This window comes from Eretmochelys imbricata, chromosome 7 (assembly GCF_965152235.1).
Source record: "Eretmochelys imbricata isolate rEreImb1 chromosome 7, rEreImb1.hap1, whole genome shotgun sequence".
NCBI lineage: Eukaryota > Metazoa > Chordata > Testudines > Cheloniidae > Eretmochelys > Eretmochelys imbricata.
Genome location: NC_135578.1, coordinates 92059458 through 92074000, shown reverse-complemented (window position 1 = coordinate 92074000; position 14543 = coordinate 92059458). Strand labels below are relative to the sequence as shown.

At 43.9% G+C, this 14543-nt stretch overlaps 1 protein-coding gene across 4 annotated transcripts in view; it reads right to left on the bottom strand.

The window, feature by feature from the left end:
* RPP30 (ribonuclease P/MRP subunit p30) overlaps positions 1–12876 on the bottom strand; it is a 32607-nt gene extending 19731 nt beyond the window's left edge. For 3 of the 4 annotated variants that reach the window (XM_077822443.1, XM_077822444.1, XM_077822446.1), the window contains exons 1-5: positions 12773–12876; positions 10471–10526; positions 10160–10216; positions 7217–7291; positions 6355–6426 (exon numbers count right to left, since the gene is read on the bottom strand). In XM_077822443.1, the coding sequence (XP_077678569.1) occupies positions 6355–6426; positions 7217–7291; positions 10160–10216; positions 10471–10526; positions 12773–12857 (345 nt within the window). In that variant the 5' untranslated portion in view covers positions 12858–12876. The remainder of the gene's footprint in view (positions 1–6354; positions 6427–7216; positions 7292–10159; positions 10217–10470; positions 10527–12772) is intronic. The other variant, XM_077822445.1, reaches the window with a different exon arrangement.
* Between the last annotated feature and the right edge of the window lie 1667 nt (positions 12877–14543).

The window sequence follows — 14543 nt, the reverse complement described above, 5'->3', positions numbered from 1 at the left end:
AGTGTTGTGTATCATCATTATTCCAATCCTGCAAGGGGCTTATCAAGGTCCTCCAGGGAAGAGAGATTAGAAACACTAATTTCTAAAATGCTTCAGCAGGCTGTCTTTATACATTATAAAGGAGAAGAGTAAACACTTCTGGTTTTGCTTCCTGGTCCCTTGAAGAAGAGATCTCTGTTAATCAGCTTGTCTCGGGGCACACTCGCCCTGCACTGGATGGGGAAGCATTAACCCTACATTGTGGGGTGAGGAAGCCATGCCTCAACTCTACTGGGCATGCTCCAAATGCACTAGTATAAAAGGGAGAAGCTCAGCTCAGTTGAGCGGACCGCTGGAGAAGGACGCACGCCGTAGGCTCCAGCCAAAGCCCAAGGCCGTGGGAGCTGGAGATGCTGCAACCCAGGCAGACGCCAGGGTACCCAGGGAGGCCTTACAGAGTCTGGAGTCACCGGGGACAGCGCAGATCAGGGAACCTGGAGACAGCGGAGAGGCCCTGGTCGCAGCAGCGGGAACTACGGCAGGAGGCAGCCCAGGGGAATTATATAGTGGCTTGGTTTTGGTTGGACCCCCCTGCTGACTCAGTGGCACACACTCTTGCCACTACCAGGGCCCTGAGATGGGGCCCGGTGGAGAGGAAGGGCCCTGGCCCCCCGACCCGGGCAGCTACCACCCCACTTTTTTGTGCGTGGCGGCCCCCTTCCCCAACTGAGGCCACTTGGCCTTACTGCCCTGCTAACAGGGGCGAATCTATTGACTTTGGCTGCTCAGCCTTACTGCCCTTCCAACTGGGGATGAATCCATTGACTTTGGCCAGTAGGCCTTACTGCCCTGCTAACAAGGGCGATGCCATTGGTTTTGGCCAGCAAACCTTACTGCCCAGCTGACTGGGGCAAACCTGTTGACTGTGATCACTAGGCCCCACTGCCCAGCTAACAGAGACAAAGCTATTGACCTCAGCCACTGGGCCTTACTGCCCTGCTGACAGGGGCGAATCTGTGAACTTTGCCATTAGGCCTTATTGCCCTGCTAATAGGGGTGAGTATATTGGCTTTGGCCACAGAGACATAAACATGGGCTACTTACACCCTGCCCCTACACCCTAAGGGAGAGGGGGGTACATTCACGTGCACACTGGACGGGGTTACCCCAACCCTGTCACACACCCCCACATTGCTGTAATGCAAGCCTCCAAAGCATGGCTGTTTTACACCATGTACAAATGATTCCTAGATATACTCAGGAGGGCTTCAAGGAATATTGACATTCCAAAATTTAGGCCCCATTTACCCTCCCTTTCAAATCAAGTTTGATAAATAATGTTCAAAATCAGCTGCAGTTCTAGCTTAACAGATATCCAACCAGCTGGCTATACCATCAGACACCCATTTAGCTGGAATGCTGTTTAAACTGAGTTTAAGTATGATTCCTTGATCTGAGTATGGACAGAGCCTTAACCTATTTTTATACCCCTTCCTTATCTATAGTGTAATGCTATCGACTGGAAAGACAGGCAACTCATGGGACATCTACAGGAAATTACAATCATCATCTTGGATCCTCTTAAAATTTTTTTTATATTAAAAAGTCATCCCGGCCATTCCTGTTATCAAGATAGTGACAAAAAGCCAAGGGGTTAGTGAATTTAGTGTGCAAATGTTGACAGTGAGCATGAACAACGCCCTCATTGGGCTTTGAATCATCCCCTTCGTGGGACAGCAGCAAGGGCACAGAACTGGGGATGGAAAGACACAAACAAGTGAATGAAAACAAAGGCCTGTGTCAGCTGACATGGGATTGCAGAGCTCAGGCTACGAGGCTATAAAACTGCAATGCAGACATTCAAGCTCTGGCTGGTGCCTGGCCTTTGGGACCCAGCCTGAATATCTATACTGCAGTTTTATAGCCCCGCAGCCCAAGTCAGCTGACACAGGTCAGCCACCATGTTTTACTGTAGACATACCCAAAAATACAAAACAGAAGTTCCAGCAGACATGTTGTGGGATGACAGAGAACCAGACTCTCTGCACCTGAGTGGATTAGGAAAACATCTATTCCATGTCACGCATTTGCCGCAACTGGAGGGGGAACTGTTTAAATTCAAGAATAGCAGCCTGGACTTCCAGTGTTTAGGTGCTGTCACAAGGAACAAAAAAGGAAAAGCAGAACTAGAGAGAAGAAAGAAGCATGTTTAAAGGGAGAATTCCTAAACTGCCAAGAAAGTTGGAACATTTGCTGAGATCCACTCTACTCCAGTAACTGCTCAGTCTTTGGCTCAACCAGACAACTCACACAGAGTCTGGCTGCCCAAACTTTATAAAGAAAAAAATACATGGAGTCCTACCCACTACAGCTCCGATCATGCACCCTCAAATGGAGGGAACAGCCTCATCTGGTGGACACATTGGTGTTGGCAGTAAAATAAATAATCTATCCCTTGAAATTCCCAAAGACAGAAGGGTTTACTTTGGCAAAGTGATATTTTACTGCTGAAGCCAATAAGATTTAAATGTTGAAGTCTGAAGGAGATGCTTCAAAGGAAGATCCGGTAGATGCTAGTGAAGTACTACCTACCTATTAACTTACTTAACAATCAACAGGACATTCAGTCTCTAAAGAATAATGTATTGCACAAATTTCTTGTATAGATTGAACATTCCAGTTCCAGTTGTTTTACATTGTTACCAGTGCCTCCTGGAAAGATCTTGAGCCACCTTAGGATCAAATAAATAGAATCACAGGACTGGAAGGGACCTCGATAGGTCATCCAGTCCAATCTCCTACATTGATGCAGGACTAAGGATTATCTAGACCAGTGGTTTTCAAATTGGGGTACACATACCTGTAGGGGTACGCGAACTCTCATCGGGGGTAAGCGAGAAAAATCCTCTAACAATGGACAACGCATTTTATTTAGTAAGACTTGGCAATCTAATCAATGTTTAATCGCCATTCAATTAAAACTGAAGCTGCGTTGGTGTACATTTCCTTTCTGCTGTGCGACTCAGAATCAGAAGTTTTCAAACTGTGGGGGTGAGCCCCCCTAGAGGGACAAGGAGGAATGTTCACGGGGGCAGGGCTTGGGGAGGGAGCTTCACCTCACCTCACGGGGCCACCCAGTCTGTCTGGGTTGGGGGTATGTGGGGGTTTGCAACCAAAAATTGTAACTCGGGGGGGGGGGGGAAGGGGTTTCAGTTCAAAAACTTTGAAAACTGCTAATCCCTCCCCCGCAAGCATTCCTTTGCACCCCTGGGGGGGGGGGGGAGGGCGCAATACAGTTTGAAAACCTTTAGAAGCTGTTGCTAAATGGAAGGCAGAACCCCTCTCCCCACAACACACACACATCACTTCTGCCAATTTCAGATGGGAGCATGTGATAGACTACATTATTTGGAAAGGGGTATGCAGCCTAAAAAGTTTGAAAACCACTGATCTGAACCAGCCCACACAGGTATTTGCCTAACCTGTTCTTAAAAACCTCCAATGATGGATGGAGATTCTACAACCTCCGTAGGTAATTGATTTCAGTGTTTAACTACCCTTAAAGTTCGGAAGTTTTTCCTAACCTATATCTCCCTTGTTGCAGATTTCTTCTGGAGGTCATTTGCATCTTTCAAAACCTAAAAACAGAAAGAGGAAGACACTCCAACGCACCTTAGAAAACTATTCAAAGAGAGGAACATTAATTTAAAAGAAAAATCAGTCAAATGGGAGTTTTCTTAAACTACAGGTGTTACAAGTAAGATTTAAGATTACCATGGCTGAAAGATATTACAATGAAAGATTTTTTTTCTGTTTACTTTGTATAGTCAAATTCTACCTCTGTCAGCTTCCTGTACATATGGGTCTTTCACAAGGCAGACGAAAACAATTTTTTTTTTTTTTTTTTTAAAGCAGGGAAGTTTGATGGTTAAACTACAAAAATAGGCAGGAGCATTCAGGGGCAGCTGTAGTAACAGAAAACAGTTTTCAGTCATTTTTTAAATAGACTCCATTCCAAGTTGGCAGACTTCCTTTGAAAGTGAATACTGGCATTGCCATCAAGAGAGTCAGTATGCTAGTTGGTAGCACACCATCTCTCACACGAAAGATCAGTTCACTGTCAACCAGATTAGCAAAAGCAGACGGTTACTTGCTACTCATGCTTGCAATTCCACAGTTAGCAGAGAAGCCTAATGAGTTTTCATCAGTGAATCCACCTGACAATTTTATGTGCGCAAAACATTGCAAATGCGAGGTTGTGTCAGACCATCAGCGAGACTGGGGCACTCAAACCAGCTATGCAAATATCGTACATCTTAACACCTTGTGTATGAGACACAGGGAGGTAGCGAATGTCTACTGCCTGACTAGTTAATCCGGAAACCACCCTCCATTTGATAGTGCTTTAGAACCGATATTTTTCTGGCCGTGGTGTTTGTTCAAGATATATTTACAAACAGCAAATACAACAGTACAACTTAGTGTGCAGTGTAATGCTCAGTAACCACCGGAGTCTGATTGCACATTAAGTGTATTGCCACAGCAACTGTAAAATGCTTAAAAACATGATGGCCAGAAAATGCAGTTGATTAAGAAGCCGAAACTTCTCCTGTCTGACAGAATGACTCTGAAAAGATATGGTACTGTGAGGGGAAAAATTAATTTCTACTACTAATTATTTGTATTACTGTAGTGCCTAGGAGCCCTCATCATGGACCAGGACCTGACCCTGTTAGGTGCTGTACAAACAAACACAATCCCTGCCTTAGGGAGCTTACAATCTAAGTAGAAGACAAGAGACAACAGATGGATACATGCAGACTGATGGGGCAGAACAAGGAAACAATGAGCACTGTTGGTCAGCATGATAGGCTGTGGTTTCAGGTCACCAGTGGCCTAAACATTGCCAAGTTTTTTCACAGCACAGGTGAGTTTTAAGGGGGGATTTTGAGGAGGGTAATCGGGTGGTTTTGCAGATGTGCCCAGGGAGCTCTTCTCAAGCCTGAGGAGAATGAGGGTAAAAAAACCCCACGAAAGTGCTTGTCTGAAAGTTAAACAAAAGGGAGATGGAGGCTGGCATTATGAGCCAATCGGAGGCAGCAGAAAACCTCTTGATACTCAGTGAGAGATGATAGGTAGGGTGAATGTCACCTTACTGGATAAAAGCAGAACAAATTTCTTCTGTCAAGTACAAAAACTGAACCACATTAGGTCATATTCAAAACACACAAAACTGCCTTCATAAGTTGACAGGAATAACAATACAAATTTTTAAGGGTATAAAATAGCTGTATTTTGAGTGATAACCAATAGGAGAAGCAAGCCTTATTTAACTGCCACTAAAAGGTTCCTGAATATACACTACAGAGAGACTAAACCACTAAAGGTGAATCTTTCTCAGCAGTATGGTTTGGAGCCCTTTCACGGTGATAGTTTGTAGTGTCCAAAACATCTACTTAAAATATAATAAGATTTCTGTGTAGCAACACATTCAGAGACTGAATCTTCATCATTGTCCTGGGAACAGGGTTAACCTGAAAGTTTATTTTCAACTATCACACTAACCTTTGTGATCAAGAAAACTACAAGTTTCCCTTAAATATTTTTCTCCTCTTAAACGTTTTTGCCCGGGCTTACTTCACGTCCTGCAGCTTCAGTGCTGCCCTTGACAGCCAGAGGGAAAACTGCACACAAATATTTTATAAGAAAATCCATGGTTTTGCAAGAGCAAAGCTTTCTCCTCCTACATTTGGTAAAAGCCAGTCTCAATGCCAAGGGTGATTTTTTTTTTTAAATGGAAACATTTGATTTAGGAAAATACATTCTACATGTGCAGAGACTATAGAAGAAAAGCTGTGTCTTGCCCTACCCTCCTCCACCTGTATTTTTTTTTAAAAAAAAACAACAAAATGATTGGCTGCTATTTCCATATGGCTTTTCAGTAACAGATCTCAGACTTTTTTTTGGCGGGAGATAGGTCAGTGAGTCACCCTCAAAACCCCCACTGCTCAAACATTTAAATCCTACATTCCTTCGGTCGTCACAAAGCATCATTTCAACAGAGTTCCAAAACAATTCTTACTAAGCCAAAGAGCTAATGAGCTGAGGAAGGTGTTCAAATTTGGGAAGGCAAATTGTTTGAGACAAACTTTCTAAACACTAACAGCTTAACATGGGTAATGGATGCTTTTCTCACACTGTCACTTGGTGTGCTTTTTCTGCCTTGCACTCTATCAAGTTTGAGATGAAATGCAAGCAGAACACTCGTCTAATCCAACCCAAAGCACTGAACATTATTCCAGCATTGACAGTTACGATCACAAATGGATTCTCAGATGCTTCGAGAGAGGATATATATATATATTTAATACGTACGTGAAACAGTTTCTCTGTCTTTGGAAACACTGCTATGATGTCATACAATCTTATATTTGTAGATGTTGATCTCTGACACAAAAAAAAAAAAAAAAAAAAATCACACTAATTTATGGAAGATGCTAAAGGTATGTACCATGAAAATTGCCAGAACAACTACTAACAGAAGAAGAAACGCTTCTCCAGTTGTGAGTTGTAAAACCAAACCACTCCTATTAAGGCTCTATTAGCAGTCTTATCTGCTGACAGTGTTTCACCATGGCCATTATTTTGGCGCTCATTCTACACAATAAGTAAAGCACTAGCAACTGTTCGCCTTGTCAGCCACACATGTCCTACTTTATCACGTACATTTTCTAAGTCCTCCCCTTGCCCAAGTTATTAGAATACCCAGCAAAACTCTCTGGGGCCTCGTGCGGGGGGGTGGGGGGAGGAGGCAGTTATGCTGGAGTTCAAGTTTAAACAGAATTGAACGAATGCAATATCAGCTCTATTGTCATATTTTAAAATCTGAACTCAAGTTCTAGAGATGGGGTGATGATTTCATGTTTTAACACTTCTTTCCCCACCTTATCACAGGGCTTGGTAACAGCACTTTACTTGAAGCCTTCAGTCCCAGGAATCAAGGGACTGGGCATGGGAACAGAACTCCGATTTCTCACAGCAGCATTAGTAAACCACCAGTGCAGAGCACATCCCAGTTTTATAAAGTGAAATCTTCAGAGAGTGATGCGATCCCAAGGAGACATAGGTCAGCAAATTAGTGTAGTATTTTTTGTGAAATCCATAAAATTTCAAAAATAACATTTTACTATGAAGAGAAAATACAACTTACAAAATAAATAAATTTTAAAATACTTACCAATACATTGCAGTGAGAAGGATCAGAAACTACAAGTGTTAATCTGGTTACAATTTTAATTGGTTTGGATTTTCCCTGTAAGCAAAATAAACCATCAAAGAGACTGTAGAAGAAAGTACAAAGCAAAAATCTAGCTGATAGATTTTCATGCCTAGAGCTATAAATAGAGAATGATGCTTTGTTTGTATTTTTGACTATACCAATTTTCTGATTACTTCTAACTATACTCTTCATAGTTTTTCCTTTCTAATTTTAATGCTTTGCTTCTGTGCTTTTTTGTACATTTCTGCTCTTCAGAAATAGTGGCTTTTCTTGTATTTCTTTGAAGTCTGTTTTTGCTTTCAACAAACGAACAAAAAGATCAACACAGGAGAGTAACAAGCACATTTTATTGGGTTACCACTACTGTTCTCTAATCAAACAATAAGGGCACTACAAATGCAGTTTTAGAATTAAAGTCCATTTTTATATATAAATTGTAACGGTTTGACTGTATTCCCAAATCCTATGACAGTAAATCTGGTAAACTGCCAAGCCCTTAAAAATCAAGCCCTTAAATTTCACAATACTGTAGTCACTCAACTATAAGCAGTTTCAAAGTTCATGCTAAGTGCAATTTTTGCCTCATGTCGTATAAAATGGATAGCAAAGAACAGAATAAAGCTTTTTTAAACATGAATAAATAATCCTGCTCTTGCTGTGGGTTTATTTTAGTAGTTGGACAATGACTTTCTAAATTCACAACATAAACAAGAATTATACGCCTAAAAACGCCAACATGAAAATATATTTTTAGAGTGACTATAATTAGGGTTAAGATTAGGGCTGTCAAGAGATTAAAAAAATTAATCGCTATTAATCGTGCTGTTAAACAATAACAGAATACCATTTATTTAAATATTTTGGATATTTTTCTACATTTTCAAATAAATTGATTTCAATTACAACACAGCATATGAAGGGTACAGTGCTCCCTTTCTATTTATTTTTGATTACAAATATCTGCACTGTCAAAAACAAAAGAAATAGTATTTTTCAATTCACCTAAGTACTGTAGTGCCATCTCTATCTTGAAAGTTGACCTTATAAATGCAGAATTATGTATAAAAAAACCTGCATTCAAAAATAAATCCATGTAATACTTTAGAGTCTACAAATCCACTCAGTCCTACTTCTTGTTCTGCCAATTGCTAAGACAAACAAATTTGTTTACATTTGCAGAAAATAATGCTGCCCACTTCTTGTTCAAAATGTCACCTGAAAGTGAGAACAGGCGTTTGCATGGCACTGTTGTAGCTGGCGTGGCAAGATATTCACACGCCAGATGCGCTAAAGATTCATGTGCCTCTTCATGCTTCGGCCGTCATTCCAGAGGACATGCTTCTGTGCTGATGACGCTCGTTAAAAAAATGTGTTATTTAAATTTGTGACTGAGCTCCTTGAGGGAGAATTGTATGTCTCCTGCTCTATTTTACCCGCATTCTGCCATATATTTCATGTTATAGTAGTCTCAGACGATGACTCAGCACATGTTATTTGTTTTAAGAACACTTTCACTGCAAATTTGACAAAATGCAAAGAAGGTACCAATGTGAAATTTCTAAAGATAGCTACAGCACTCGACCCAAGATTTAAGAATCTGAAGTGCCTTCCAAAATCTGAGCGGGACGAGGTGTGGAGCATGCTTTCAGAAGTCTTAAAAGAGCAACACTCTGATGCGGAAAGTACAGAACCCAAACTACCAAAAAAGAAAATCAATTTTCTGCTGGTGGCATCTGACTCAGATAATGAAAACGAACATGCGTCGATCCACACTGCTTTGGATCATTGTTGAGCAGAACCAGTCATGAGCATGGACGCATATCCTCTGGAATGGTGACTGAAACATCAAGGGATATATGAATTTTTAGCGTATCTAGCATGTAACTATCTTGACACGCCAGCTACAACACTGCCATGCAAACGCGTGTTCTCACTTTCAGGTGACACTGTAATTATGAAGTGGGCAGCATTATCTCCCATAAATGTAAATACTTGTTTCTCTTAGCGATTGGCTGAACATAAAGTAGGACTGAGTGGACTTGTAGGCTCTAAAATTTTATTTGGTTTTGTTTTTGAGTGCAGTTATGTAACAAAAAACCCTACATTTGCAAGTTGCACTTTCATGATAAAGAGATTCCACTACAGTACTTGTATGAGGTGAATTGAAAAATAATATTTCTTTTGTTTATCATTTTTACAGTGCAATTATTTGTAATAAAAATAATATAAACTGAGCTCTGTGTTGTATTTAAATCAATATATTTGAAAATGTAGAAAAACATCCAAAAATATTTAATAAATTTCGTTTGGTATTTTATTGTTTAACCGTGCGAGTTAATCGAGATTAATTTTTTTGAGTTAATTGCGATTAATCGACAGCCCTAGTTAAGATTTTGTCACGGTTATTTTTAGTAGAAGTCACGGGCAGGTCATGGGCAATAAACAAAAATTCATGGGAGCCCTGACCTCTCCATGACTTTTACTAAAGATAACAGGGAGAGAGAGGGCTGAGGGAAGGAATGACACCTGGATCCCCCTGGGGGGGACTGACAGCCACAGTCACAGCCCCACCAGAGGGGCACAGTCCTGGCTCCAGACACTGCCAAAGCTGTGGGGCGGGCGCACACATCAGCAGGGTCGGCCCCAGATGAAGCCATGAGGGATGGGGGGGAGCAGTCCTGGTGCAAGGGGAAGAGAGGGACGCGCACAGCCCTAGCCCTAGCCCTAGCCCCAGCCGAAGCTGCAGGGGGAAAGGAGGGTTGAGCACAGCCCTGACTCCGCCCTGACTGCCTGAAGTCATGGAGGTCCGGTAAAGTCACAGAATCTGTGACTTCCCTGACCTCTGTGACTAAATCGTATCCTTAACTATCATGTGCAGGTGGAATTTAAACTCTGACATACCTGTACAATAGGCAAAGATGGAAACAGTTCTGAAAGAGATATTGGTTTGACAATCTCCTGAAACAAAAAACAAACAAAAACACCATGCTTACAATGTATTAAACATGGGGGACAAAAAATTTAGGCCCAAACTGCACAGCTTCTAGATAGAGGGGGTTATAAAATGGTAGTTTAGTCATGTACTGAAGGACCCTGTAATTCCCTAACCTTGCTTCCTTCTTAGATCATTCACCTAGATGTATGCATAGTTATGAAGTTATTACTAAGTACAAATAAAGAAAACAAGAATAAATATTGAAACAGAGCCCTACCTGTTTCTTTTCTTTGAAATCAATGACATGGTTAATTGCAACAGTTGAATATCCCACTAGAAAAGGTAAACATATGGTAAGTTTTTTTTGTCCTATTTACTATTTAATAGAAATTAATCAGAACAGAGAGATTTAAGATTAGCAATTAAACTCCACACATCATTTACAAATCTGAAAGGTTTCTTTGTGTAATAATTTGAGATTTCTGAAAACAGAAAATCAGTAGGAAACATGATGCCTTAACATTAAAATTTTTTTTTTCCTTTAAATACATGAAGAATTATGGTCCCTGTCCTGCAAACAATTATGCAAAATACTGAATTGTAAGAACACAAGTAATCCCGTAAAGTGTTTGAACTACTTGCTCCTTAATGTTAGAGCAAGCCACAATTGCTTATAGGACCAGTGCCTGAAGGTATGTCTCTACACAGAAAACCGTCCCCCCTCCACTAAAACACCCTGCTGCAGAGTGTCTCGGGATACGTCTACACTACAGTTAGACACCTACAGCTTGCCCGTGCCAGATGACTTGGGCCATGTGTACACTTACATAGCTGTGCCGCTATAAAATTGCCACGTAGGCGTGTTATACTGACAAGAGAGAGCTCTCCCATCAACATCATAAAACCAGGTCAATGAGTGGTCGTACCTATGTCAGCTGGAGAGCGTCTCCTGCCAACATAGTGCTGTGGACACGAGTGCTTATGCTGGCAAAATTGATGTCACTCCGGTGGGTATTTTTTTTCACACCTCTAGGCGACAGCAGTTTTGCTGACAGAAGTGCTAGTGTGGACATGACCTTGGACTTGTGGGGCTCAGGCTAAGAGGCTGTTTAATTGCAGTGTAGACATTTGGGCTCAGGCTTCCTGAGCTCTGGGACCCTCCCACCTCACAGGGCCCTAGGATCCAGCCTGAGCCTGAATGTCTACACCACCACAATTGAAGAGCCCCTTAGCGTGAGTCTGAGTCAGCTGGCACAGGCCAGCCACAAATTTTTAATTGTGTGGCGTAGACATACAATCAGAGCCCAAGGCAACTGACTCAGGCTCCTGCTGCAGGGCTAAAAAATAGCAGTGTAAACATTCAGGCTCTGGGTGCCGGGCTCTGAAACCCAGTGAGACCCTCCTCTTCGCTGTGGCTCCAGCCTGAGCTCGGAAAGCTACATAGCAAAAAGTCCCAACTCCCAGGGTGGATAGTATAACAGTGAAGTTTTACTGGCAATAGTGCACATCTGCCAGGATAGAAAGGGAACACGTATGTTGGCTTATTCATTGGACCTATCATAATAGTTAGCCATGTTATCTTTCCAGCCTCAACATACAGGAGAAGTTAAAAACGTATTGCATGAGGTGATGCAAACAGAGGGACTTAAAACTGGCCACAAACTTATTTTGTTAAGAATACCCCACGATGCACAGTTTGTTTGCTAAACACAGCATTACCAACGGTGCTAGGACAAACACAAAAAGACACACAAACTGTAGCACGAGGTTGGCTTCCAAATTAGGAGATTTAAACCTCAAAAAAATCACATTTAATTTTGGCCTAAGGATCTATTTGAAAGGAAAACTGGAAAATCACGTTCTCTGAGTCTGGAGCAGGTCCCTGCAGTGCAGAGAGCAGAGGAACTGCATAGTTTCAAACGAGCACCCCAGGCTCGGGAACCAAGCTGAGTTGGCAGGACGATTCCGCACCCATTTCCCGAGGCAGTCTATGCCAGGGGTTCTCAAACGAGGGGTCGGGACCCCACAGGGGGTTGTGACGTTATTACGGGGGGGAGTCATTAGCTGTCAGCCTCTACCCTAAACCCCGCTTTGCATCCGGCATTTATAATGGGGTTAAATATATAAAAACGTGTTTTTTAATTTATCGGGGGGGGGTCGCACTCAGGGGCTTGCTATGTGAACAGGGTCACCAGTACACAAGTTTGAGAACGACTGGTCCATGCGCTGAAGCGCCCCGCACTGCAATGAGGCTGGCGCCACCAGCACAAAGGCCACGGCTCACCACCAACAAGGGGGAAGAGGGGGAACAACAGGGCTCTCCGCACCCCGGCTCCACCCCGCAGGGCGGGGCTAACAGCTCCGTGCCTAGGGAAGGGGGCATCCCTCGCACGCACGCTGCCGCGGGGGAGCGCCCAGCGGCTCGGCTCTCGCAGCGGGAGTCGGAACCGCCCCCGTGGGTTGAGAGGTGCTCGGCGCTCCCCACCCCGAGCCCCGCACCGCCCAGGCCCTGCCAGGCTGGGAGAGCTGCGCGGGCCCCCGCCCAGCGCCCTGGGAAAGGCAAGGCGGCCGCTACTCACGGTGCGCGGCGGCCTCCAGCAAACTCTGCAGCGACTTCCTCTCCGGCGCGCCCGGGACGTTCAGATCCGCAAAAGCAGCAGCCATGCTGCAACCACGTGGCGCCGGCAGCACTACGCGCTGCACCACTGCGCGTGCGCCTCAGGCCCGGCTCCGCCCAAGGCATGCTGGGAGTTGTAGTTTGGTGGCGGTACGCTGCTAGCTTCCCGCGCGGTGGTGCTACTGTGGGGGTGCGTCCGCCCCCCTCCCCAGCAGCGCATGACGAGTGACACCGACACTGAGCTCAAGGGCCCGCGCACATCGCGCGCGCTGTCCACGGCGGCCGCCACCAGCGCCCCCAGACTCTCCCGGCTGCACCCAGGGCAGGTTCCCCTCAGTGCAAACGCCGGGTCCGCTCCCCCAGAGCGCCGCACTGTCAGCGAGCCCTGCTCGGCGCGCATCTCATGCGCACAGTGCTTACCACCCTGGGGGCAGCCAGCCTCGGCCAGCGGCTTCGGCCTCCCGGCACGGCCCCCGCCAGCAGAGCAACAGGGAGAACCTGCGGCAAAATGTCTCAAGTGGAGGCAGCGGCCGCCGCTGTGCTGCAGGCATCAGGCACCAGCCTGCGGAGGCCAGGGGCAGCTTTCTGTGGGCAAGGGACACAGCACCTACGTTGATGCTGCTTCCTGCCCCTACCTGTGGATTCCTTCCCTTGTCCATCCCTGGGTTCGGGATGCTGAACCCCCGGTGCCTCATCTGCAGAGGCACATTTCAAAGAAGCTCAGACGGGTGAATCTCAGAGTTTCTGAACCCCTCAAGCCCCCTCCATAGATGTCTCCCCAGGGCGGGATAACCTGGCTCTTAGCTACACTGTAGTTCGGTATATACGTATTTTGTGGAGGTGGAATCCTTTACCGAAACAAAAAGAAAAGGAGTACTTGTGGCACCTTAGAGACTAACCAATTTATTTGAGCATGAGCTTTCGTGAGCTACAGCTCACGAAAGCTCATGCTCAAATAAATTGGTTAGTCTCTAAGGTGCCACAAGTACTCCTTTTCTTTTTGCGAATACAGACTAACACGGCTGTTACTCTGAAAGTTGAAACAGAAGACGTGGTGGTGGGCTCCTTGTTTGCTGGAGCGAACAGCATTGCAGCCACTAGATGGAGCAGTTATATTAAACAATTATTACCAATGAAATTATTTGAGGCTCCAATGGAGCATTGACAATGACAAGAAAAGGGGAAAATGGGTTTTTAAGACTCCTCATTTTCTGATCGATTACATTTAAAATATAATCGATGTTGTTTATAAATAACTATATATTTGGCTTACATACACTACTAATGCATTTTAATCACTGTTAGTGAACCCCCCAAACTAGCATTCAAACTCTGAGGGAAAATATCAGAAAAGTTCTAGTAGTTGAACATTTAAAGAAAATAAACGGTGCGTAGATGGTCATGTAGGTACCTAGATTAATAGGCAACTAGTTAACTACACATTTTCAACACAACAGAGTCAGGGTTCTACTTAGTTTAAGTTTTGGGTGAAATAATTATTCATACCAGTTAATGCATCTCCACTTATAACTGCCTAGATACATTGCTCTTTCCAATACCAGTGCTTCAGTTCTTTTATTACTTAATCTTATTGGCTCCTTCCTGGGTTATCCTAAATGTATCTGTTGCAATTATTATTCATTCAGTACAAGCTACGGCTGTTGTAACTATGCGCTCTACAATCGATTATACAAACAATGGGAGAGATGCCATGCTTGCTCCTGGTTTAATCA